Raw genomic sequence first — 27,304 nt, forward strand, 5'->3', positions numbered from 1 at the left:
TCCTTCCCACCCCCAAACTTCCCTTCCCCCCCTCCCCCCGCCCCCGGCGCCCCTCTCCCCGCCCCCCAACCAGGAGCGGCAGAGATTTGCTTAGCTCTGGTTAGTGCCTCCTTTGAGAAATCATGCTTATGTTCCGTCTTCCCATGGATCCTGATTCTGAAGAAAATGTTTTCCTATTTTCTTGTAAGCTGTAGGATTTTCACAGATCTCATCTTTAGGCTTTAGTTTTCTCATTCAAAAAAAGTATCATACTCTGTGCTGGGTTCTGAGAATCCTAGTCAGTCAATGTCAAATAAAAGACAGCTATTTGGTGCTATGACTGGGTGTTATGGTCTGGAATCAACAGTTATGGTGGCAACCACTTGTATCCCAGCGCTGAGATGAGACAGCTTGTGTTACATAACAAATCCCAGGCCAGCCAGAGCTACACGATGAGAGCCTATCTTTAAAAATCAAAGCCAGAAACGGAGGCTGGAACCAGTCCTAATAATAAACCTTTGAAATGTCCACTAATAGGTGAAATATGGGGTCTGCATGGAAAGACACATGACCCATGCTACATGGAGTCTAGTAAACAGAAGACTCCAGACTCAGGCCTCACACTGAAGGGTTCTATTATATGAAATACCCAGAATAGGTAAGTCTACAACATAGCTGCTGGTGACCAGAGATGAGTGGTGAGAAAGGATTAACTATTAATTAGAATGGGGTTTACTTTTTGGGTGATGGAAATGTCCTGGAGTTAGTGTTAGTGGCTGTAAATGTGTTAAACACAAAACCATTTAATTGCAACACTTAAAATTTTATTCTGGCCAGGTACAGTGGTACACAAGAGGATCTCTGTGAATTGGAGGCCAGCCTGGTCTATATAGCAAGATCCTGTCTCAAAAAAAAAAAAAAAAAAAAAATTGTTTTGTACTACTGGGCACTGAGACCTAAGCCTTGTGCATGCTGGGCAAACTCAACTGTTGAACTACACTCCTGATCCTAAAATCATGTCACAAAATAAAGATCAATATTTGAAGTTCTCAGTGCTGGGGACCACCTTCACCAGATTTAGCATCTTCCTGACTCCCTACAGCCTGAAAGGTACTCGCTTCAACTGGCCCTTCTGAGCCACAGCCTTTAAACACTTACAAAACCATGACAACAAAGCAATATGATTTCACTGAGATGCCAGGGAAGGCATGGAGGTCAGACAACCTTATCTCCTGAAAGAGAAGAGGTGCCCTGGAACCCCAGCAATCGGCCAGGCAGAGATCCCCTCCAAGGTGACCAGGGAAAGGGGGTTTGTAAGTGGCCCTGCCCTGCAGCCTTACCTCATAGCTGTCATTTGGAAAATTTGCTTTACCACCTAACCTTGGCTGTGGCCAAGGGATCCAAAGATTTCTCTGTACTCTGAGCTGCTTGTGTCTGGATGTCCATCCTCACTCTCTTCTCTGTCATACTGTTAGCACTCTTTCTAGGAGGTCTTTATGGAGCCTTTTCATCTTTTTGCCTCTCCCCGGCACAGGGCTCTGCCCTTATGTGTGTTCCTGTAATGTCTGTTGTGATTCTCCAGAGATGTTAGGAACTGAACCTAACTACTCTGTCACCAGTCATCTCTCTAGTATCCCTCTTTAACAGCTGCCACTTGTTCACCAGAGGGAAAAATCAATTAGCCTGCATCATAGTACATCTGCCTATATCCACACACTATCCTATGGCAAATAGCTTCCTGACAGTTGGTTTACTTTGCCTTCATTCAATTTAATTTTCAAACTAAACCTTAGAACAATTGGTCCTCGGGATTGGAACCATGATGGTATACCACCTATTGTGGAAATGGCACCAAACATAAAAAGGTCCCATTCTTCACTGGAGAGATGAGGTTTCACAAAGGATTAGGGTTAAAGAGTGAGTTGCAATGGAGCCATAAGCCATCCCCTCACAGGGATATTAAGGCCAAATCTAAAATTCCTAAGAGCCAATGCATGTGGTCAAGAACATATGATGGCAAAGGGACCTTCCTCTTTTTATTTTTTTTTAAAGAATTTACTTTGTTGCCAGGCGGTGGTGCGCACACCTTTAATCCCAGCACTTGGGAGGCAGAGGCAGGCAGATTTCTGAGTTCGAGGCCAGCCTGGTCTACAGAGTGAGTTCCAGGACAGCCAGAGCTATACAGAGAAACCCTGTCTCAAAAACCAAAAAAAAAAGAATTTATTTTGTGTATGTAAATACTCTGGCATTGTCTTCAGACACACCAGAAGAGGGGATCAGATCCCATTACAGATGGTTGTGAGCCATCATGTGGTTGCTGGGAATTGAACTCAGGACCTCTGGAAGAACAGTCAGAGCTCTTGACCACTGAGCCACACCTCAACAGCTCCGGGATCTTCCTTTTTAATAAAAATATTCTATTAACTACTTAATACAGTGATAGGCTTCACAGTATATTAGGATCTTAAGAATTCCATTATACAAGACAAACAGACACTTCTATAGACATAGCTTATTTAGTCCAACAAGCTATGCTTGTATTTTTTGTACAGGGTTTTGCTGTGTAACCAAAGCTTTCATAAGCCAGGCTGCCTTGAGTTCATACTGGTTCTCTTGCCTCAGCATTCCAGGTACTGTATATGTATTTTCATCACATACACATTACAATGCCCATCTGTTCAGTTTTCTCTGTGTGTGCCACTAGTGGATCTTTTGTTTTTGATATAGGGTCTTATCATGTAGCCCAGGCTGGCCTTGATTATGATCCTCTCCAGACTCCCAAGTGTCAGGACTATAGTAGTGTACCACCATGACTGGCATGGACGAATATATAAGAACATATTTTGCTAATGAAAAATGGGATGGAATATTATGCATTTTGAGTGGATGTTGCCTTGAGGAAGAGATATAATTTAATTTTCAAACTACATCTTAAAATAGTGTTAAGTAATTAGGACTTAATTTTTTTAAATGTCTATGCACATATATGCCACATGTGCTAAGGTTACCCAATGAATCCAAAAGGAGGTGTCAGATCCCCAGGAGCTGATGTTACCGCGGTTGTGAGCTGCCTGATATGGGTGCTAAAAAACTAACTCAGGTCCTCTGTAAAAGCAGCAAGCATACTAAGCCATTAAACCATCTCTCTCCAGACCATTTCTGAAAAATTTATGTATTTTGTAACACGTATGTCAAATCATCATGTTTAGGCATCAAGTGATTTCATTTACTGGGCCATTTCACTGGCCCTGCTCTGTTTGTTTTTGAGACAGAATCTCTCTTTATACAGTACAGGCAGGCCCTCAACTTTCTATCCTTCTCCTTCAGTCTCCTGAGTGCTGGGATTACAGGTGTGTGCCACTATGTGTAGGTCAACTTGGTTTTTATTTAGTGATATCTTTCTAAAGTAAATGCCTCACTATTTAAACTGTAACACTGCAATACCTATAGGAATGGCAGATTCTTTCCGCATATGACAATATCACTCACTTTGTATAGAAAGAGAACACATGTTTAGCCTTTCCTCAGCAGGAGTGCTGGTAACTGGCTTTGAACATTGACTTGTTGAATTTCATCACTAGAAAAACTACATTGAACACACTTTTAGGATCATTATCCAACAATTTTTTTTTCCCCAGAGGCTTAAGACATACATTAGCTTCTAACAAACTGAAAAAAATCTACATGCCGGGAAGGGATCTCATTGTACACCTCAGGCCCTTAGAAAGGGAAGCACAAAGCAATGCATGGGAAACTTCAAATAGGCAGCTTTAAGATAGACTTAGTTTTTCATGATTTTCCCAAAGCCAGTCGTGGTATTTATTTAACTTGTGGTCTTCAGGGTGTACCTGGAAGAAATGCAACATATCAGCCATAGACACGTTTAAAGGTTTGGTGAGGGAATTCATCATGATAATATACCTGAGCTAAACAGGGACATTGAACCCAGCAGCAAGCAAGAATGTATCTAACCCAGGCCTGGAGCAGAAGGCAGTGATGGTTACAGACCCTGTGAAGCTAACCAATGGCTTTGGTGATGAAGGGGTAGAACTGTGGCCCTTCAAGCCTGGGTTTCTCTAGACCTCACTGACTTAATATACGGCCATACTGTGAGATGGCAGTGTGCTAAGATATCCTCCAGCTGTCAAGTTGCTATCAAAATGCACCAGTGCTGGGCAGGAACAATGGAATGGGTAGTTGTAATAGGACCCAGATGCCACATTCTAGTCTGATATATGAGGAGAAATCTGACAATTAGACACTCTAAGTCCAAGTATTTCCTCTTCTATGGAGGATTCTGTTTGGGGGATTTGTATGTGTGTACAGGTACTTGTATATTCTTGGTGCATGTGTGCAGCCAGAGGACTCAGCCACCTTCTACCGTCAGAAAAAAATTAAATTTTATTAGTTGTGTATACATGTATACTGAGGCATGTCTATGAAGTACAATTTTTTTAGAGTCAGCTCCTTTCTTCCACCTTTATGTGGGTTCCAGGAATGGAACTTGGGTCTCCAGGCTTGTGCAGCAAGCCCCTTTACACCCTGAGCCATCTCCTATCCCACCTTCCACTTTTTGCTTGAAAAAGGGTTTCTCACTGACCTGGAGCTTTACCACATAGGCTAGGCTCAGACAGGCTATCTAGAAACTTCCAGGCATTCTCCTGTTTCTGCCCCACAATGCTGGGACTACCAGGTTGAAGGTGTATGCTGCCATGCCTGGCTCTTGTGTGAGTTCTAGGGATCTGAACTCAAGTCTTCATGGCAAGCACTTTATAAACTAAGCCATCTCCTCTCAGCACTAGGGGCTCCTTTTAACAGGGAGAAACCCTGTCAGTATTAAACAGAACACAGATAGGTAATAGGGTCAGGAGTGACAGACAGCTCAAGTCAGTGGGAGCACAGGCCAGCACAGGGACCTGTGCACCTCAAGAGTTCATATCTACAGTTCATAACCTCATGCCCCCGCTGCTCTTTGAACAGAGGGAAAATCTGGTTGGGGCTACAACAGGACTTCTTTCTCATAGATCCAGGCATACTGGTTTTTTTTTTTTTTTTTTTTTTTTTTTTTTTTTGCCCTAGAGGCAAATATGCAGGCTATGTTGGCTTATGTTGGATATGGCTAGTGGTGGGTTTACCTGCTTCCATTCATTGACACAAAAGATCCGGTAGGAGTCGTTGCCGTATTTCCCAATCCCGTGAAGCTCAATCGGATACCGCCACTGCTTTGTCAGATATTCATCTGAGGGATACACATCCAACACGTGGTCATCACCTTCCTCACACTTGTAATGGGGAAGATGACCCCTCCCTCTGACGTAGCACCGACTGTAGCCTCAATTCCCCAATGCCCTTATCACCTGTCTCTTCCACACCACTCTTCTGTGCTTTGCTAAATAGACAGAGGAAATACTTCTACATACAGGGCTATTCAGGATTGGGCAAAGATTTATGGTTTGGGTCAGAAGGAGTCTGTGGTGTGGGGCAAGCGGCCTGTTTTAAATGTCTTTGGAGCTTGAGCTAAATGATCTCAATTAATGTAGCATCCGAGGGCATTAAAGTTTAAGGTGTGGCTGCCTTCAATGGCACAATTTGCTTCTTCCACTGGGGCTTGGGGAACATACCTGAGAACTTGATGATGGTTTTTGCACGGAGATCATAGAGACCAAGAGGCTTAAGAAGCTCTGACACGTCCCTCCAGTCAGCAGTTCGGGCCACTTCAGCTGAAGGGTACTTTTCTAGAAACTCCCACAGCACAGGGATGGCCATCTTGCCTGGGGAGCATAAACAAAGGCAGACACCTGTCTTGGGAAAGGCCGACTTCTTTTTAAATGGTTTTACATATAGAAACTTCAGGCAGTGGCATTTTTGTTACTGTGTTTGTGGCTCTGGGAATGAAATTAGGGCATCTGCATGCTGGCAATGGCTCCATCCCTGAGCTATATGCCCGGCCTTGCTTGTTTAACTACTGTCAAGTCACGACCCAAACCAGCAGCCACTTACAGAACCAAACACCAACACTGTTAATCTACTTGGTTATTAGTCCAAATTATACTAAAGTTGGCCTAGTTTTCAAATAACCAGCTCATTAGATAACCACTATAAGCATCTAATGAACACGGAGGTTCCAAGCAGGACAGATAAAAATATTATCTGACAGAGGAAAAAATATTAACTGCTCTTTGCTGATAACCAAAGCTAATCTGTTAGCAGGAAATCAATGACCACCTGGCCCTTATATTAAAAAGAATGTTGGCTGTTATCCAGTCTAATGTTTGCATAGGTAAAGAGTTCTGAGGGCTAAAAGGGAAAAGCCTTGTCCAGTATCACAAACTCAAAATGTACCTTGAACTTGGGCCTCTTAGTCAGTTTGGGTTTTTCCTTTCTAACCAGAAGGTGACAATGACCCACAAACCTGAGGTCCGATTGAGAAATATAGTCGCGATGAGGAGCTTCCAAGGATCATGGAAAAGTATTTCTTGAACAAGATTAAAAGGTGACCGAGGAGGGGTCCATTTCTTGAAGGCTTTGCGTCTTGGGGGGCTAAGAGCTACAAAAACATAGGGTTGTCAAAGTTGTTCTCATAAAAGACTTAGAAACCCCCCACCCCACCCCCGATTCTGCTTGGGGAAGGGTGGGTACCTCCTTTGTTGTACTTGCTGGAAAAATACAGGCTTGTTTTCCTTTTTTCTACTTGTGTTTGTGGGATGTTGTCTTCTGAAAAGTAAAAATAGTTTATAGTCTATGGTTTAGGGAATGCTGGGGCTAGCCTAGGCTACATAAATTACCCAAATTCTACTAATATATCCTATCAGTTGGGCATTATTTTATCTCCACTTTATCCGTAAGGAAATTGAGGCACAGAGAAGCTAAATGAGTCCCAGGTCACACAGCTAGTGTAAGAGTTACAGAGGAAGTCAAGGCAGGGTAGCCCAAGAGCCCGTGCCCTTTACTGGTGCCCTGTGATTTACATGGCCAGCTCACAGTATGGAAAACAGTCTGAATATTCTAATATATTTGTACAATGTGGTCATTAGAATGTTGAGACTCTATCAAGAATATTTTCTACTGATATTTACTTCAAAAGGGAAAAAGAGGCAAGGTTTTACATATGATCTCAATTTTATAAACATGAATTTATATGTGTATGTATGCACACACCAAAAAGAGACACTAAGAATAGAATTAAGATGGTACAGTGGTTGTTACAAGTGGTAATTTTTCCTTTCTTCTGTAATTTCCCCCACACATTTGAAAGGTTCTCCAGTTGTATTTACCAAAAGGGAGGCACACAGGAGAGGCTGAGGAAGAACTATGAGCTGGATGCCAGCCTGGGCTATCCAACAGGACAGATCGCTCAGCACTAAGAGTACTTGCTGCTCTTCCAGAGAGCCTAAGTTCAGTTCGCAATACCAATGCTGAGTGGCTCACAACTGCCTGTAACTCCAGCTCTAGGGAATCTAATACCCTGTTCTGCCACACATATATGGCATCCACACCCACCCAGTCACCCACATATACAAAATAAAATTCTTAACCAATGTTATCAAACCTCTCAAGTTTCAATCTCTCAAGTTGAAATGGTCATAATACTCCCTTTAGCTACACCCTCTGAGTATCAGTTAATGTCTCACTTACATTTGTATATTACAAAACCATCTTTTTTCACTTTTTTTTTAACCTCAAAACTATTTTGTTATTGTTTTGAGACAATGTCTCATGTAGTCCAGGCTCACCTTAAACTTGCCATGTAACTGAGGATGGCCTTGAACTCACCACGATCTTTCTACATCTAACTTCCAAGTGTTGGGACTATAGACATGTAACACCATTCTCAGCTACCTTATAATAACATTCTTTAATTTTAATTTATACATGTGCTACATGTATGTAGATACCTGTGGAGGCCAGCAGAGAGCATTAGATCCCTTGGAGCTGGAGTTACAGGTAGTTATGAGCCACCTGACATTGGTGCTGGGAACGGAACTCCTGTCTTCTGGAAGAGCAGGAAATGCTCTTAACTGCTGAGCCATCTCTCTAGCTACTTTCTTATGTCTTGATATGAAAAATGGAACTAATTTGGGGTATTCCTTTAATTTTCAGAAAGTAAAGCTTAAAGCAGTTGCCAAAAAATGATACCAGAGTTGACTAAAGACTCTAACAAGTATCCAGGTCTCCACATAATGATGTCAGTGCCTTTTGCTATTCTAGTCTGGGCAGGGAAACCCAGAAGAAAGCATGAGATACAACAAAGGAAACTGATCTTATGGGTGTTGATGTTTTCCATGGGTTCCCACACTAACTAACCAGTCTCCTTTATTACTTGTTGGCTTGACACTTTCTAGCCAAGCCATGATCATTCCACTGGGCACCTCGTACCCAACAGCACTTCCTCTTACACTGAGAACTAGACTTCAGTATAGGATGAGCTGGACACTTTTATATTAGTTAAGAGAAGATGCTTTTAATATTTAACCTACCCATTATAATTGTAGTATATCTATACAATCCAATGCTTTAAGCTCAAGGACATACATTGAGGAATTCTTATCCATTTTCTAGGTATATGTGGCCGTCTGTTAAAGACGCACCAATCCCAGGCACACAGAAAACACACAATTATGGGTGGGACTGAAAGCAGAAATCAAACATTATCATGGTTCCACCAATCTGTGCAGGCTGTGTTCCCAAAGGAATCTAAGTAAAATTAAAATTACTATTCTTCTTTAAGGGAGTTATTCATTATGCTGTTATGGCATAATGAATACCTCAGAGCTGCTCAGATCTTTTTATCTATTATTCACTGAGGCATTGTATAGGCAAAACTGCCAAGCCTGGGGTTCTTGTGTGAAGAGCAGAGTACTAATAATACATGAACTAAGCGGTTATACTTTTGAATTATTGAAAGCTCCAAGGCCTTTTAGAGAAGCATCAGGCTGTAACAGAAGAAAGAAAAGAATGTAATACAGATGAAATTAAATTGAGAGTCACACAGCAACAGCACAGGAGGGACAGGAAGATGCTGACTATTCTTGGTCAGTTTATAAAAGGAGTCTTATCTACATTCTTCACAGAGAATTTTCCTTACAGACTTAAGATTCCTACCAAAAAAGAAGATAGCAAGTGTGGGAAGCTCCACCTCTTAGCTGCTGTCCAGAGAGAGGTGGTAGCAGCCACGACACACCAGTCTTCTTTTGCTGAGCATCCTGGCTGTAGCCAGCTGATTACTGCTCTGCCATAATTAAGGGCTTGACGACCAAGCTCACAGATCAGTTACTGGATAGAGATATGACTCAGTTGATAGGGTGCTTGTCTGGCAAGCATTAAGCCCTGGGATCTGTGCCCAGCACCTCTTAAACCGGCATAGTAGCACATGCCTTTAATCCTAGCACCCAGCAGAGCCAGAAGGATACGATGTCAAAGGTATCTTCAGCTACATAGTGAGGCCCAGCCTAGCTGGGATACATGAAAGCCTGTTCTCAGAAATCACTTAAGAGAGGGCAGATATTGGGACCAACTGGGAGAATATGTCTAATGCGTGGCTTTTCTTCACTATACTCTCTATCTCAACCATATCCAGGCATGAAATACAAGATCCTGGAGGGTAAACAGTTCACCACACAGCTAACAGAACTTTCATGCACAGAGTACCTCCAAATGTCTCAGAAGTAAAGTGTTTCTTGGCTTGTGAGCAGCTGGGCATTTCAGAGCCACCCTGTAAAACGTCAATAGGCAAATGTGACTCCCTCTCTCCGTCTCCCTTCGATCTCATTTCCTCTGATTCTAAAAAAGTCTGCTCACGCTTTGCATCATCTGCTGCTTCAGTTGAATGTAATTTGTTTGTGGTGTCAGAAGTTACTTGTGTGAAACAAAGATCCAATCCTGGGTTTGCTGATTTTTCTTGTCCCAGGCCCTTTTCTTCTCCACTCAGGCTGACAGTCTCCCCTGCACAGGCATCTGCAGGGCAGAGGGTTCTGTTGAGTTGACTTTCCTGTGGAACCAGCTCACTATCAGCACCTGCTTTTTGAACCACAGATCTTCTTTTTCTGTTTCTTCGAGTAGAATACGAGAGACTCTTCCTGCACCTTTGTTTGGTTTTTGGACTTGCAATTCCGTTCAAAACAGTCACCTTTCTTTTGGGCTTTCTCTTCTTTCCAGAGTCAGCATGCTGAATGCCCTTATGTTCTTTCGATAGCAAACAAGCAGAGTTAGAGTCAGACAGTCTGCTGCTATCTGGGGACTCTGAATTACCACTGGGCAGAGGCAACACAGCTCTTTTCCTCTTGCTTCGTGTCCTGAGGTTCTGCTGTGAAATGTCAGTTTCATTTGGCTGCTGGGAAGTTAGAGCTGTCAAACGTTGGTGTTTATAACCTGGACTGATGCCCCCTTTAGACAGTACAGTAAAATCAAAATCTTCAGGCTTAAGAAAAATCTCTCCATTTTTGAGAAGATAATTAGCAAGTGAACGTTTTGATCTGAACTTCAATCCTTGTGGGCTACAAAAAAAGAAGAAGAAGGAGGAGGAGGAGGAGGAGGAGGAGGAGGAGGAGGAGGAGAAGGAGGAGGAGGAGAAGGAGAAGGAGAAGAAGAAGAAGAAGAAGAAGAAGAAGAAGAAGAAGAAGAAGAAGAAGAAGAAGAAGAAGAAGAAGAAGAGGAGGAGTGACTTTTTAAAAAAGAACTGGACCACATTTCAGATTTCCAGTTAATAGTTTCTAAATGTCACCAAAGATGTTTGGCATTTTAAAGCAACAAAAAGTGATAAACGGCCCTTTTCAATAGATTCTTCTGAGACTATAAAATCAGCATACAAACGTAGCTTAAATCCAAATGTCTCATTACCATTGAGAACAGAATCAACACTGTGTATATGTGACTGTCCCCAAATCACTTGATAGAAACAGCGTCACTGAAGAAACAATAATGATTTTATAATACATTTTTTAAAACGTATGTGTGTGGTATATGCATGTGTATATGAGTGTTCTCATGTCTACCTGTGCACGTGGAAGCCTCAAGTTAAAATTAGGCGTCCTCCGGACAGTGGCACACGCCTTTAATCCCAGCACTTGGGAGGCAGAGGCAGGCGGATTTCTGAGTTCGAGGCCAGCCTGGTCTACAGAGTGAGATCCAGGACAGCCAGAGCTATACAGAGAAACCCTGTCTCGAAAAAACAAGCAAACAGAAAAACAAATGAACAAACTTAGGTGTCCGGGCTTACTTTATTTATTGAGACAGTGTTTCTCACTGAGCCCAGAACTCACTAAGCCCAGCTAGTCTAGCTAGGCGGCTTTCCTTGAGGATCACATCTCTGGCTCCTGAGAGCCAGGGTGACAGGCAGCTGCTGTACCCACCCACTCGGCTCTGCAGACAGATTCCGAGGGTCTGAACTCCGGTCCTCATGCTTGCAATGACAAATGCTTTATTCCCTGAGTCACTTCCTTAGCCCAGAAACCTTAGGTTCTTGCTATCCTTTCCCGTTATGGACAAAAATCACTTGGCTGCATTGTTATTTTCCTCCCTAAATGCTTACCTGATAAAGTATACATCAAATCTTCCTGCAGTTCTCCCAGATAACCTTTGCTTCACAACTCTTTCCCATCCACATGGGACAGGCTGGTGGCATTCTGTCACTGCAGTACAACTAGACAGAGTAGCAGCAGTGGGCTCCTGGAGAAGGGAGCTGCACTCACTGCTCATCACCAGGTCCTTTCCATCGGCTCCCTCTCCTTCCAGTCCAACAGCGACATCTTCCTTGCTGGAAGAACAAAACCCAAATGATGAACTCATTTAAAATTTCTTTTACCCTGCTTCCTTAGTTTTCACCCACAGCAGTATGGGACTGCATAAAAGACAGATTAAAGTCATTGAGCTAGTCTTGTGCTATGCATATTGTCCCATCTCTGACAACTTCTCATCCTTTAACATGGGTGTTCTCCTCAACCTTGGTTTTCAAGACAGGGTTTCTCTGTGTAGCCTTGACTGTCCTGGAACTCTCTCTGTAGACCAGGCTGGCCTCAAACTAACAGAAATTCGCTTGCTTCTGCCTCCCAGATGTTGGGATGAAGGCACTGTACCACCACTGCTCGGCTCAACATGGGGTTTTTAAATGTTAGGAATTTCTGCACAGTAACGGTTAAAGATACCTGCTAAACTTTTTTTTAAATTCACACCATGGGGCTATTATAAAGGGTTCTGATAATGGTTGTTGGAAGTTTGAGATACGAGCCAGTAACTGAACTCTTCATCTGAGATCAGCCAAACTGCTTAAATGAGTCACCTCTCTCTCCTGCAAACATCTAAAGGGAACACTTGACATATGTGTCCATTTTTGAGGAACAACAGCTACCACTTCCATACAATGGTGTGGCCCTCCAAAAGGTACATAATTTCTGATAATAACGTCCAAATCTTGAAATTGATTCTCATCACTCACAAAGGTTAAAATTTACTCTCATTGGGTGCTGAAGAGATGGCTTAGCTGTTAAGAACACTAACTGCTCTTCCAGAGGTCCTGAGTTCAATTCCCAGCATCCACAGGGTGGTTCACAGTCTTCTAACTGAAAATGAATCTCTTAAAATTTTTTTTAACTCTCATTGACAAATTGTGTGACAACAAAATCAAATCACCTGCAGAGGTGATTCCAAAACCCCAGGCCTACCTAATACTTCTCCCATTCTGTTGGGGGGGGAGGGGGGAGAGACACGATAGCTCCCACAAAACCTTCAGTGCAGTAGATCCTTCCCCTTTAAAGGAATTTCTTTATTCTTTTATGTGCACCATGCAGGTGCTGAGGCCCAATAGATGATTGTGAGCCTCTGCTGTGGGTATTGGAAACCAAACCTCAATCCTACAGAAGAGCAATAAATGCTTTAAACAATTGAACTATTTCTCCAGCTTTGAGTACAGTGTATTTTAATCACTAACCTATATATTTTAAAGGTGAGTGAGGGGCTAGAGGATAGCTCAGTGCTGAAGAGGGCATATTCCAGAGGACCTCAGCACCCACATCAGGCAGTTTATAATAGCCTGCAACTCCAGCTGCAGGGAATCTGACACCTCCTCTAGTCTCCACCAACACCAATATACATATACCAACACATAAATAAAAGTCAGTCTCTACAGAGAACTTCTAACCCAATCTACTTTCTACAAATAGGCAAACTAAGCAAGACCTAGAGACTAACAACAATTAGAACCATGACACTCTTCTGATGGAATTTGGGGTTTAATATCAGCTAGAAGAATCTTATAGGGAGACATAGTAACTGAAACTTGAGGTTATCACTACAAATGTTAGATTAACAAAATGGATCAAAATCCCAGCTCTGCTATTTATTATTAGCTGAGCTTCCAAAGAGAAAGTCACTTTGAGTTAAAAAACCTCCTTTCTCCATCTGTAAAAAGGAAGCAACGTTAAAAAAAAAAAAAAAAGTTTTGTTGTTGTTTGCTTTGGAGACAGGACCCAGGTTATGCACCCCAGGTTAGCTTTAAACCCACGACGTACCAGAGGATCATCTTCAACTTCTGATCCTCCTGCCTCCAAAGGCATACGCCCCCAAGCCCGGGTATTTCGGTGCTGATGCTCGAACCCACGGCTGCTTTGGGTTTACTACGTAAACACTACCAACTTAGTTAAATGCCCAGACCTTAAAATTGTTTGAACGGCCAAGTTTTGGGACATGCAAATAAGTGCATCATTTTAGCCCGGACACAACAGTAGCTTCCTCTGTGACTTTTCATAGGGCTATTTTTGAGAGGCCCTTCAGGCCCAGGCTAACCTGCATGCATCATAAAACCTCCCTTGTCCTCCAAGCTCCCCAGTCAATTCAGCCAAGGAATCGGGTACACCCTAGTCTGTTCCCACAGGGCGACAGCTCTAGGTGTCCGTCACCTCGTGCTGAAGATTAGGAAGACCCACACATGAGCTCTCTGAGGCCTCTGAGGCCCGAGAGAGGTTTAAAAACTTGCCAGCGATCCCAAGGCGGGTCTGGAACTAGGCTCTCTCCAGCGGTGACGGAGGGGACTTTGTTGTCCCCAACGTTTGGGCTCTCCATCCCTGCTCCTTTGGTCCACTGGGGCGCAGCTGCAGCTCCAGGCCGAGAGGTGGAGTAAAACACAACTCAAAGCACTAGTCGGAACCCAAACCCTGACGTGAAAGTGTCAGTCAATCCCTAGCAACCTTCCCGCCACTGCTTCTGCTACAGAAGCCACAACCAGGGGCCCGCCAATCAAACCCTCGGTCATCAAGACTCCCTGCCCCACCCACCTGCCCTGACCAATCGCTCGTGTCATACTTACGCTTCCGCCTCCTGCGTCTCTACGTGCTCGGCGCTTCAGCGGAGAAGCGGGGCTCCCGTTTGAACATGCGCACTTGGAGCTTTGGGAAACCTCACGCGCGGTTCATTGCGCATGTGCGTTGCTAAGGGTAGCGCAGGTAGCTGAAGTGGTTTGTGGAGAGACGCCTGTTGCTGCCGAGACTGGGAGGAGGGGCCCGAGGCGTGAGGGAAACAGCGATGAGGGCCGTGTTGACGTGGAGAGACAAAGCGGAGCAGTGGTGAGGAGCGGGAAGCTCGGGGATGGCGGGAGAGGTGGCGGGAACCGGCGCGTTGCCATGGCAACGGGCCTGCGGCCTGGGTCGAGGAATCTAATTCTGTGCCTACAACTCTCCAATGGAAGAGAAACCGAGAATCCTGGAGAGGGTTAAGGACCATCTGAAGGTGGCGGTCCGCTGGAGCAGTGTATACGTCAGCATCATCCAGTCTCGCTTCTCTCTTCACAAAAACCCTATTGGTCTTCTCTCATCCACCAGTGTTTTCTCAGCTTCCTAACCTTTGCTACATCATCAAAGTGGTCACACTTTTTGTTTCTCTGACATTCTTTAAGTTTCTTCTGTTTGTGTTTGTTTGTTTTTGAGATAGACTCTCACTTTAGAGCTCTGGCTAATCTGGAATTCACTATGTTGACCAAGCTGGCACTGAATTTACAGAGATACATCTGCTTCTGCCTCCCCAGTGCTGGGATTAAAAACTTTCAAGCCAGGAACAAATACTGTGAATAACTTGCATCTAGGTACTGTTAAAAGAGAGCATTTCCACCTGAGCTGAGATCTACTGTGTCTGCAGTAAGACATTTCCATTAAGGTCAGAGAAACATGTAAGATGCACATCAAATCAAGACATTCTCCTGATTAGAAAGTTTGAAGAGTATCTTCAAAATTAGTACTTATGAGTGAGCTTAATTTAATACTTAATTAAAATACTGAGGATTAAGACTTAGTATTTAAGAGTGAGCACTTAGAGTGAGTATAAGGTCCAGAGTTCTGATCCCAGCACCCATATAAAAGACAGGTGTGGTCCTATGTAAGCCTGTAACAGTGGTACAGAGCGGAGTTGAGACAGAATAATTGATAGGGTTTGCTGGCCACCAACTTAGCCAAAAAGCGGGGGCTCCAAGTTAAACGGGAGGACCCTGCCTCAGAGGAACAAGTCAGAAGAGGAGAGGTGGACACCTGATGCCCTCTGGCCTCTGCAGAACACATGTGTACACACATGTATATTCATGCACGTTTTATACTGACATACCTACCCACACATTACACACAAGCAAATAAAAATAGTTTGAAAAGGGATGGAAAGAAAGCTGGGCCCAAGCTCGTAATCCTTGCATGCCTAGAGAAGGAAGCAGGAGGATGTGGAGTCCTCATACCTAATGAGTTCAAGGCCAACCTAGGCTCTGTGAGACCATGCCTCAAAAATCAAAAGAAACTGGATGGGAAAATGCCTTATCAGACAAAAGCACTTGCTGCCCAGTGATGAAACCTGTTAGAAGAAAAAAACAAGTCCATAAAGTTGTCCTCTGACCTTCATACCAGTTCCATGGCATGTATACCCCCAAATCATTTACCCACACAGTGTTACACATACATGGTTAAAAAAATGGCTGGGCATGGTGGTGCACACCTTTAATCCTAGCACATGGGAGTCCGAAGCAGGCAGATCTCTGAATATGAGGCCAGCCTGGTCTACAAAGTGAGTTCCAGGACAGCCAAGTCTACACAAAGAAACCCTGTCTTAGGCTGTCTCTCAGTGGCTCAGCATTTAAGAGCACTGACTACTCTTCCAGAGGTCCTGAGTTAAATTCCCAGCAACCACATGGTGGTTCACAACCGTCTATAATGGGATCTGATGCCCTTTTCTGGAATGTCTGAGGATAGCTACAATGTACTTACATACATAGAAAATAAATAAATGCTTTTTAAAAAAACCCCATAGTTCTGCTCGTCCCCAAGGAAGACTATTTAAAAAAAAAAAAAAAACTCAGAAAAACAAAAATCAAAAACAGAAAAAAAAAAAGATACTAAAAATGTTTTAAAAAGAGAGAATGACAATAGAATGACTTTGTCATCTTAAATTAATTCAGTGTGATTTGATGTCCTATTCTATTTTGTCATTGAAATCTACCAGCCAGGAACACAATTCAGGAAATTCTGGCTTATTGAATAATTCTCAGCTTGACTCAGAGTCTTCCTAGATGGTCTGTTCTGCTTCACACCACTCTGTCTGCCCTGAGGCCTTTCCTTGTGTAACCCTGAGATCCTAAATGTCCCTCAAGGCTGGCTTTGGAGGGACATGCACAAATAACAGCGAATGCTGGCATGAGTCAGCACTAGCTAAGAACTTGTGTCCTTTACCTCATTGTCTCTTCAAAGCAGCTCTAGGTAGGTACTGTAATTATCTCCACTTTACAGACCAGAAAACCGACTGATGGAAAGGGTAGATAGGGGCACATCTCTGTGTGTGGCGGAGCCAGCTTTCAAGCTCAGGAGGCCCGATTCCAAAACCAGTTCCCTCAGGCTCTGATTTCAGTTAGGTGAGTAGTGGGAGTAGGCAGTCCTTACTTGCATATTAAATAGAAGGGATTTATTTCTGTTACTCGAAGGACATTCTCCTCCATCCTACTTGAAACTCGTCACCTTGCCAGTGTCTTCCATTTAACATACAACTTTGTGGTGATTAGCAGGAGCGTGCTCGGCAGTGCTCACTGCCAAGCATAATGACCTGAGTTTGATCCCTAGGGCTCACGTTGTGAAAGGAGAGAACCAAGTTGTCCTCTGACCTCCAAAAGTGCTCCACGGTACACATGCCCCAGTAGATAGTTCAACATTAAAAAGGCTCTGCTCTTACTTGTTTTGAGATAGGGTCTCACGTAACCCAGCTGGCCTTGAGCTTCTGGTCCTCCTGTCTCAACCTCAGCAGTGCTAAGGTAATAACATAGTTTTATTACTTTTCTCTTTACTCTAGTATAAGATTTCCCACAGCCAGGGGTGGTGGTCCATGCCTTTCATCTAAGCACTCAGGAGACAGAGCAGTTGGATCTCTTAAGTTTGAGACCAGCCTGGTCTACATAGTGAGTTCCAGCACAGCCAGGGCTACATAATGAAACAACCAACCAACCAAACAAAAAAGAACACCCATAGCACAAACTGGCAATAACTGGTAACCAAGCATTGGCTTCCATGTCAGAGAGCAATAGGGAGTAGCAAGGACTATGGCAAACTGGAAGGCTCCCACTCTGCATGAAAGGGGCAGCTGCTGCTCGGCTCCTGCCAGTTATCATGGGTAGAAATTTGGCCTGGTGTATGCAGATCTTCCTGTCTTTACCAGAAGCTAGGAATCTGCCTTTTAGTGTGAAATGTCCTAATTTTTAAATGTTGGCACCTAATTAGAAAAAGACAAAGTAAAACACCATGTGAGCCAAACAAAACATTTGCTGGTCAAGTGCAGCCTGATCTGCTCTGTTCTCAGCCCCTGGCACAGAATTTTGTTCATTCCGCTCTTGTGGTACTTACGCGTCTGTTGGGTGTAAGAGTTGTTTTTTAATCTATTTATTCCAGAAGTCTAGAAACTTTGTAAAAGCAATGGCTGTATTTTATTTCCAAATGTTCCTGGAGCCTGTTAGTATTTAGTGAGTAGATGTGTGTGTTCATGGAGGAGTAATCAAGTGAATGAGTGACCAGTGGAGACTGGCTATCTGCTTTTAGGGCTATTACAGATTTGAAACAAGCTATTAGAGCAGGAAGTGCAGAGATTCTGCAGGCCAGTAGCCTGATGATGGCTGCATATGCCAGCTGATGTAATGGAACAAAACAGAACAAAACTCACACCTAGATAGAATCCAGCAGTCCCAGATGTCCTTGACTAGCCTCACCCCCAGTCAGCCACAGCCGCCTCCTCTGTGCTTTTGCTTCTGGTCTGTTCTTCACCCAGCAAAAGAATTCACTCAGGATCTGTTACTGTGATTCTGTTGCTCTGCTTTTCATAAACCCAGAGTGACCCCTTTCATGTCTTTTGCTGCATGGTTCCCCTGGCCTTCTTGCCTCTCGGCTTGCTAACATTTAGATTATGCTTTGGAGCTTAGCCAAAGACTCCATTTTCCTACCCAAAGATCCTTACCTGATTCTTTCCATCTCCTTTCTCCCTCTTTCTTCCCCTCCCCCCTTTTGCTCTTTCTTTGTGTGTGTGTGTGATGTGCATGCATGCGTGTATGCAAATGAACTTGACTGTGCATGGGCAACCTACTGGTCAGAGGTTGACATTGGTATCTTTATTTCTGTCCACCTTATTTTATTATTTATTTTTTATGTCATGTATATAGGTGTTGTGCCTGCATGTATGACTGTGCACCATGTGCGTGCCTGGTACGAGCAGATGCCAAAAGAAGGAGGGCATCAGATCCCCTGGAACTGCAGTTTCAGACAATTGTGAGCCACCTTGTAGGAGCTGGGAACCCATGTCCGCTGCAAGAGTAGACATTTAAAGTAGACGTTAAGAGTACTCTTAAATGCTGTGCTATTCTTCCAGACCCCAACCTTATTTATTTATTTATTTATTTATTGAGATAAAGTTTTAACAGTGAATTTGAATTCACCATTTAAGCTAGACTGGTTCGCCATCAAGCCCATGGGATCTGCCTGTTTCCACATCTCAGTCACTGGGGTTACAGGTATGACGCGTTGTGCCCCGGCTTTCCATGGCGTACTGGGGATCTAAACTCAGGTCCTCATGCTTGCTTGCAGAGCAAGCACTTTACTCATTGAGCTATCTCCTGACTTTTTTGTTTGTTTGTTTTTTGTTTTTCGAGACAGGGTTTCTCTGTGTAGCCCTGGCTGTCCTGGAACTCACTCTGTAGACCAGGCTGGCCTCGAACTCAGAAATCCGCCTGCCTCTGCCTCCCAACTGCTGGGATTAAAGGCGTGCACTACCACCGCTCGTCGATCTCCTGACTTCTAAATGCTTTCTCTCTTTATTTTTTTTCTTTCTGAACTTTTATTTTTCTTCCTTAAATATGCTGCTCTAGGTTCGTTTCAACCACAATGCTTTATTAGGCTAGCCCACCATATTCCAGGCAGGCTAGCTAGCATTGAGATATTGTGATTGATTGAGGAAGCTAGGAATGTGGGTCAGTGGTAGAGAGCTCCCCCGGCATGTGGGAGGCCCAGCATTCTTAGCACCACATTAAAAATTTAATGAAGTGATATAATTTGTCTGAGATTGCAAATCCCTGCTACTCAGGAAGCTAAGTTCCTCAGCCTAGGAGAGGGCTCATCTCAGAACACGTAGAGGGAAGTCTTGGGCTTCAAGCATGGGGTTGTCAGGGGAGGACAACAAAGAGTAAGCAGAGTAGCTTGTGTAACTTGTAGTGGGTTTGAAGGGCACCTGGGACTTCAGTATGCAGAGGACAGTTGGCAGGGCTCACCTCTCATCTCTCAGCAGTGAAATCTGAGCATGCAAGTTTGACAGTTTATCTTTTTCATAAAAGAGGACAAATTGGGAGAGAGCCTGCCATGGTAGCAGAGACTGCCAAAGGGCAGCAAGTCTGTAGCCTTAGTGCTGGCTGAGGCTAGATGGTCATGTGGAGGGAACATTTGCCCTGGGTGGGGTGTTAAGAGTCCATCATAAAGTCTGAGTCCTTTCCAATTTGGGAATTCTGTGACGTTTTGATATCATTAAAGCCCAGGGGTGGGATTTAAACATAAAATTCTGGCAGGTTGTCAGTTATGATCAGCGTGTCAGGCTCCTGGTCTAACATATAAGGTAAAACTTACTTATTGCCCTCAGGTTGAAGACAAGTGTATTAAGGAGGCATGTTATGAAACAATCAAATACAGAAGACTATGTGCTTGAGAGTGAAGCTCAGTTTTTTAGATTCCAAGTACAGCAGTAGTTGAATTGGGGCAGCACAGCGCTTGCTGCTCTTCCTTTCAGTGGCCCCAAGTTTGGTTCCCAGCACCCATGTTGGATGATGCATAGTCACAAATTAGATACGTATATGTTGTCATTTAAGAAAGTACATTTCAGGACATCCAGAAAGTGAACTTTCACATCTGAGAAGATTGTCAGGATTAGCACAAATCAAACGCCAAACATGGGGATGGCTTAGGAGGTAAATATGCTTCCTACTGAGTCAGGTGACCTGAGTTTGATCCCTGGGACCAGCATGATACTCTGGAGAGAACCAACTCCTGCCAGTTTTCTCTGATCACACCTGTACCCAGCATTTGTTTGCCTCCTAAAATAAGTAGATACATGTAAAAGAAAATGAGCTGAAGCCAGAGTGGTGGCACATGCCTATAATCCCAGCACTTGAGTAGTGGAGGCAGGAGGATCAGAAGTTCAAGGTCATCCTCAGCTACATCAATTACATGGAAAGTCTGGGACCAGACCAGACCATTTTACATATTAGACCGTGTAAAAACCAACAACAACAAAAAAATGCCAGATAATTCCAGCATTTGGTAGGAGTACCAGAAGTTTAAGGCCACCCTAGACTACAAAAGAGTCCTAGATCAGCCTGGGCCAGAGTAAGACCCTGCCCTAACAAACAAATATAAGTAGAACTAATTCAGCCAGTGTCAACTCTTGGAGAAGAGGTTGGAGAATTATTATGACTGGTCCAGATGTGTACAGGTAGGAAGGAAGCCATACCAAGGACTAGATGAAAGGTGCAAACTCATTTCAAGCTAATGTCTCAGCATGAAGATACACAGAGCCACGTGCTTTACACAAGGGTGGCCCATGACCACTAGCATTAGGAGGCAGCTCTCTACCTTGTTTTATAGTCCTGGCCCCAGTTCTCATCTACCTTTTAGCCTACCACTTGCTTTTTTGAATGTGAAACATGTCAAGGAAGCCCAGGCCTGTTTCTACAAAACAATGAAGAAGGACAATGCAGAACTCGTGCCAGGATTTGATAGAGAATGCAGTATGCTGAGCTGGAAAGCCAGACAGGCTTACCTTGCTCAGCCTCTGTCAGCTGCCTGTGGATCCTTTCATTTCCTCAGCGGACTCACCCCATTGGCTCCATTGTGCTGTGGTATGTGCATGTGGGGTTAGCATACACTTTCTCTGTCACAGCTCTCAACTGTTTGCAAGTGTGACGAGTTTTTATTTAAGGAATCTTCTAGGAGTCTTCTCTGACTCTCCACATGAACCACATACAAAGACACAGGAAGTAAGTAAAATAATACTAAAACTACAGAAAAGAGGATGGGAGAAGGGAGGTAGTAACCAGAGGGCACTGGGCTTCAGTTAAAATGAATGGAGGAATATATTTTAGCAGCCTCATGAGGGCCACAGTTATATGTTAAAATGGCTAATGGATAGTTTTTTAATATCTCATTGCAGTAAACAATGTCTTTGAGGTGATAAACATGTTAATTAGTTCTTTGTAATATATATTTATATATTATATAAACATCATATTGCACCCCATAAATATACACAGTTATTATTTTTCAGTTACTTTCCAAATTCTACATGGAATCCCTTGAGTAAATGATAATACTTTTTGGGGGGGGGGATGGGGTTCTGAGAAGGCAAGAAAGCCATTATGAATTGCTTCATCAACTATGATATACACCAGTAGCAATAATGAGGGCTACACAGCCTGAGGGTTGACACATGGGCTTTAGGGTTAGGCTGCTGGGACCAGAATCCTGGCTTCACCTCTTCTCTGCAGCAGTTTACTTTCAGGGCGAGTTGTTTAGCTTTGTAGTTTTTTTATCTGCAAGATAGGCTTAGAGTCATGAGGTTGAGAGAATTTATACAATTGAGCATTTAAACTGTATCCTGTACGCAGTAACAAATGTACTCAATAAATGTCAGCCACTGGAAAAGCATTTGGGAAAACATTTGACATAGCTGGCAATACTCCAAGTGAGTAGAGGCAGTGCAGTAGGGTAGTTAGGGTCCCAGGCTCCAGAGGCCCTTTTACTTGCTGAGTGTGGGAGGCTTCTTCTCAGCCTGAACCAAGCTGTGGTCTATAAACCAGAGCCCACTTTCTTCTTTCATGATCACGGTAGAGTTGTTTCAGAAACCCCAAAGACACCAAACTGACAGATGTTCAAGTCCTCTCTTTCAGATGGCATAATGTCTGTCTAGAGACTTACAGAGCCTAGTCCTGCCACTCAGCTGTAAATCACCTCTGGATAACATGGGAGTGCTGCAGAAATCACTGTATACTCTGCTGTTATAGAACAATGATAAGGGGAAAGTGCATGTGCTCACATACAAGCATGGCTTTTCCTTGAGGGTGTGTGCATGCATGCTTGTGTATGTGCATATATGTCTGTGTACACACATATGGGTGTGTGTGTATACACACCCACACAGTCTGATTGTGTAGCTCTGGCTGGCCTGGAACTCACTATGTAGACCAGCTTGGCCTTGAACTCACAAAGATCTGCCTTTGACTCCTGAGTGCTGGGATTTAAAAAAAAATATTTAAAATTTAAAATATATTTTTGATCAACAGTTATTTGAATTTATAGATGAAGAATCCACTGGGCAAAGGGTTGACTTTAATCATCCTTGCCCCATGGGTTTATTGTGAAGATGAAATAAAATTGTGTTGGAAGAACCAAGTGCTATGATAATATGAAAAGTGTGTTTTTAGACTACTGACAAGTCCATGTGGTTTATTTCAGCCATATTTTCACAGTGGACACTCACTGCCTTGTCACTATTCTCCTCAATAGTGACTCATCTGGCTGGGACATTGGAGAATCTCAGTGATGCTGATTTGATAGCCCCACTACCACCACTTTGAACATAATCAGATAGTTCAGTCTAGTTTCATTGTTTACACTCCTTGCTGCCTCCACTTCCTTGCTTGATTTCTTTTCCAAAGAGCTGTACTTGCCACTGTGCTGCATGGCTTGGAGTTGCCCCTCATTCCGATACTGTATTCTTCATGGAGCTTCTTCTCTTCCACAGGTCAGAATGGGGGATCTTCTTTGAACCGTGCAAAGCAGCACAGTTTCCATGCAGCTCCCTCAGCAGTCTCAAAGTATTCCACATTATCTCACCCACACTCAGAGGGCCTTGATTATAAGACCATTGTACGCACATCAGTATGAAAGCAAGCAAGCAAGCAAACAAACAAAACACAGTCATATTTCACTGACACATAGAACATTGAAAACTCAGATTAAAAGATGAAAAGGATATTCCTTAAACTTGGTGCCATGGAAGAAGTCCTTGGCCAACATGTCTGCTTTATAGTTTCCTACTCGAGGAAATTCCTAAAGGCAGAGAGAGACTCTGCCAAGCCCCTTCCTCCGACCCACCCGTCTGTTGGTGCCTTACACCTAACAGGTAATTGATAAAATGTCTGTGTAGCTGTCCTGCCTCACACTCTAGCTGGTGTGTCTTGCCTTTCCATGGCATGATTGGGAAAGCCTGTGCCCTCAGCTGTTGACCCTTTGAATCATTTCTGGCTTCTGGACAAGAGGAAACCAGGACCGAGCTGACTGTAGAGCAGATCATGATTGAATGGGCTGCCAAGGTGTGGTGGTTGAGTGGAATTTGCAACCAGATGCAATTTTTAGCCATTATTTTTTCCCCAGCACACACATAGTGTTTCATAATGGAAATAAAGTTTGCTTTCTTGGCCATTAGCAGACCTCATTTCAGTTCCTAATTGTCTTTTTGTCTTGTCTCCTGTTAGTATCTACGACCTCGCATTTAAGCCTGATGGAACGCAACTGATTCTGGCTGCAGGAAACAGATTGCTGGTAGGATTTTTGTCTGTGTTTCCATTCTGAGTGCTTTTTTCCTCTCTCCCTCTTTTAAGTACTCTGAAATTTGACCTCCTTATTTTGAGATAAAAAAGGCAAGGGCGGAAAAACCAGCCATTACTTTTTAATAAGGAAGGAAATGTCTATTTAAAACAGGTAAGTAAACTGTCTATCAGATAGGAACCCATGAACAATGCCTCCTTTGGAGTCATTTGTCTTTCCCTTTGAGACACTCATGAAATGGGTGCAGACAATTAATCAAAATGCCTTTGAAACTGAGTGGGTGTCAGTTCATATTTTGTTGGACCAAAGTGAATTAACAAGGCTAAAGGCTATCTTTCCATGAGAAGCCAGAAAGCCTGACTTCCACTTCTGGGATCTGCTGGGTCTAAGCAATTCCATATGAATGTTGTCCTATTGTTCATAGCTTCAAAGGCCACAGGCACCCTCAGGAACCTATCCTAGTACATAAGAATTATCTCAGAGACACCTTTCTGTTTGACCCAAAACCTCTGTCATAGCTGTTCCTCCCCTAAGACACGGTCTTCCTCTCTGCTGTGTCCAGATACACAGATGGACTGATGTCCATATTCTGTGTATGTCCAGAAACACAGATGGACTGATGCCCATGTTCTGCGTGCTAACTGCATAGTCTTAGAATTGTGGTTGGGTTGTTCTGCAGACTTCTCTCCAGGGTAAACAACTTAGATCCTTTTCACTTCCCGTCCTGGTTTCTCCAATATTCTGCCTGTGTGGGAGAGCTCTGTCCTCATTTCTCAGAGGCTGTGTTTTTTACATCTCCACATATTTGGCCATGTTGCACAACTATAAACTATTCTAAATGCACATTGCAGCTGGCTTTTATAACACTCCCTCCCACTTGCAAACCCCACGTTTGTTAGATCTGTGACTTTCAGGCCGTGGTAGCAAGTATGACGCATCTGTGTGTGCTGACACTAGTGTCAGTGTTGTCCCTGACAGTTAACCATGTTGTCCACCAGCTCTTTGTAGCTGCTGGCTTTGTTGACAAGGGCCTGCCTTGATGGATCACTCATCCAAGCCCTTGTAATGAGGAGTGAAATGTACTGGGGCTTAGTTGTGCAGGCTCATAATCTCAGCTACTTGAGAGGCAGAGGCAGGAGGATCAAAGTTTCAAGGCCAACCTGGGCCGAAGGAGTTCAGACCCAGCCTGGGCAACTTAGTCAAACATGTTTCAAAATAAAAACTAAGAGAGAAGGCTAGGAATATAGCTCAGAAGCCGAGGGCTTGTCTGGCATTGTACAATGTCCAGATTCAGTTCCCAATCCTGGGTGGGGAGGCGAGGGCTGGGGAGAACGGGTAAAGCTTGCAGAACTTGGCCTGAAGTGAGAATCAGTGTAGTTGCTGTTTCTCCAGCTTTGATGGTATGTGCCCATCACATACCATCACATACATCATTATGTGCCCGGCCACACAGAGCATAAGCTGGACTTCCACTTCCTGCTTGCCCTACATTAAGACATAATCATTCTTGTTATGCAGTGCTGTCTCTACTTGATACTAATTTAGCAAATCAACAACTGTTGTGTTATAAAAACAAAAATAGCAGCAGTAACACCCTGCAGGAATTCTGAATAATGGATGTCACACAGATAATCGATATTTTTACTCCTTTTGACAGGTTTATGACACCTCGGATGGCACCTTACTTCAGCCCCTGAAGGGACACAAAGATACTGTGTACTGTGTGGCATATGCAAAGGATGGTAAGGGGCTGCTCTGGGTTCTGGTCTCTGTGATGGCCTTGTAGTTGCTCAGCTTTCTACTTAGGAACTCTGTAATCATCTTTAAAATACAACCTACATGTTCAGAGGATATGAAATAGCTTAGGCTTTAGCTATTCACTGAAACAAGTTTGTTTGTTTGGTTGGTTTTTGTGAGGGATTAAGCCCAGGGCCTTGGGCACACCAGGTACATGCACTGCTACTGAGTCACAACTCTAGTCCTTAGGTATCTGTGTGTCAGGCACTGTCTTAAGTGCTTGGGTTGTTTCAAAGAACAAAATAGGAAAAGGGCTTGTGGGGAAGCTGGAGAGGAAGGAGGGAGCAGGCAACACATAGCATGAGCATAGTCAATAAGATAGCCAAGCGCTAGGCTGACAGGCAGTAAGGTGGACAGAATATGAGAATTGGGAGTGCTGGGCGGGACAGAGGTCTGGTGCATTATCCAGTCTGATTGTGAGATGGGCCCATTCAGATAGGGCAGCTGAACAAAGACTTGTGGCCTGAGATGGAGAGATTTTTGGCATCAGGCCTTTGGGAGAAAAGAGCTTCTCAAAGACGGAAAAGCCATTGCAGAAGCCCTTGGGTGGGAATGCACCTCTCCAGAGCTAAGGCAGAAAGAATTGGGGAGAAATAAGAGAGGGGATAGAAAAGGACAGGTTTGGGGTGACCAGATGGTATCAACATTGTTAGAACACTGGTTCTGATCCTCAGTGAAAAGAGTGCACTGTTGGAGGATCTGAGCAGAGCAGGGGCCCGATCAGCCTTCTATTTTATATTTGTGTTGGAAACAGCTTACCAAAGTTAAGGGGTTCAGAAAGCTGAGTGACAAGCATCTTTCATGACAGGAGTGACATTGGCCAAAGAAGTGGGAAGAAGCAATCAGGTTCTGGATATTGTTTGAGTATGGAGGAGATGGGGTTTCCAGGCAGGTTGGATGTGGGTGTGAACACTTCGAGTAGCGCCACAGCTTTTGACCTGAATGACAGAATGATGGAGTTACTCTCCACTGATGTGGGTGTCGAAGATCCAAACTTCGGGTGTGCACATTTCCACTGTGGAAGGTTGATGCAGGAAAGAGGGCAGAAGATTGTGGATGCATTGAGTGCAAGGATGTGGGACCTAGGACACAGGTAGGGCTTTGCTTCAGAAGGGAGCAGTGGCAGGAGGGGCTATGAAGGTAGGGAGCTAAGGGATCTTCTTGCTGGTTCTTCCATGGTTTTAGTGTAATGAGAAGCCAATGGCAGTGAGAGTGAGGACTGGGAAGGAAGTACTTCAGAGTTGAAGAGAAAAGAAAAAAAATGGCAGCATCAGAGAGTGGGTGGATGAATGGACTTGGGAGTGAGACCTCCAGGGACCAGAGGAAGCACTTGAAGCCGGTGGTCAGGAATTACAGGTGACATCATTTTATGTGGCTTGTCTTCTCCAGCCACTCTGAACTACATGGTAAATAGGAGGAGAGGTGGGTTTAGTCCAAGGAGCAGATTTACA

At 43.8% G+C, this 27,304-nt stretch overlaps 2 protein-coding genes across 6 annotated transcripts in view; one reads left to right on the forward strand and one right to left on the reverse strand.

The window, feature by feature from the left end:
* Positions 1–3,580: 3,580 nt before the first annotated feature.
* On the reverse strand, positions 3,581–14,222 carry Mbd4 (methyl-CpG binding domain 4, DNA glycosylase). The gene is made up of 8 exons (XM_034511462.2): positions 13,946–14,222; positions 11,507–11,731; positions 9,628–10,472; positions 6,619–6,693; positions 6,392–6,526; positions 5,601–5,750; positions 5,115–5,218; positions 3,581–3,827 (listed from the first exon to the last, which is right to left on the reverse strand). The coding sequence occupies exons 1-8, from the start codon at positions 14,029–14,031 to the stop codon at positions 3,750–3,752; spliced, it is 1,698 nt and encodes a 565-aa protein (XP_034367353.1). The 5' UTR covers positions 14,032–14,222; the 3' UTR covers positions 3,581–3,749.
* Positions 14,223–14,356: 134 nt separating this feature from the next.
* The window catches only part of Ift122 (intraflagellar transport 122), a 69,476-nt gene continuing 56,528 nt past the window's right edge, over positions 14,357–27,304 (forward strand). For 4 of the 5 annotated variants that reach the window (XM_076940323.1, XM_034511457.2, XM_034511459.2 and 1 more), the window contains exons 1-3: positions 14,357–14,531; positions 23,984–24,050; positions 25,714–25,798. In XM_076940323.1, coding sequence (XP_076796438.1) covers positions 14,491–14,531; positions 23,984–24,050; positions 25,714–25,798 — 193 coding nt within the window. In that variant the 5' untranslated portion in view covers positions 14,357–14,490. Of the gene's footprint in view, positions 14,532–23,495; positions 23,632–23,983; positions 24,051–25,713; positions 25,799–27,304 lie in introns of those variants that run through there. The other variant, XM_076940322.1, reaches the window with a different exon arrangement.

This window comes from Arvicanthis niloticus, chromosome 9 (genome assembly GCF_011762505.2).
Source record: "Arvicanthis niloticus isolate mArvNil1 chromosome 9, mArvNil1.pat.X, whole genome shotgun sequence".
Taxonomy (NCBI): domain Eukaryota; kingdom Metazoa; phylum Chordata; class Mammalia; order Rodentia; family Muridae; genus Arvicanthis; species Arvicanthis niloticus.

Bases quoted from the DNA above. Each gene is read 5' to 3' on its own strand.
- Mbd4 (XM_034511462.2), bottom strand. From the start codon at position 14,031: ATGGAGAGCCCAAACGTTGGGGACAACAAAGTCCCCTCCGTCACCGCT. The intron at 11,732-13,945 runs GCAAGTTTTTAA...TTGTTCTTCCAG, and splicing joins GACCCGCCTTGGGATCGCTG to CAAGGAAGATGTCGCTGTTG. The intron at 5,219-5,600 runs GTATGTTCCCCA...TGTATCCCTCAG, and splicing joins AACCATCATCAAGTTCTCAG to ATGAATATCTGACAAAGCAG.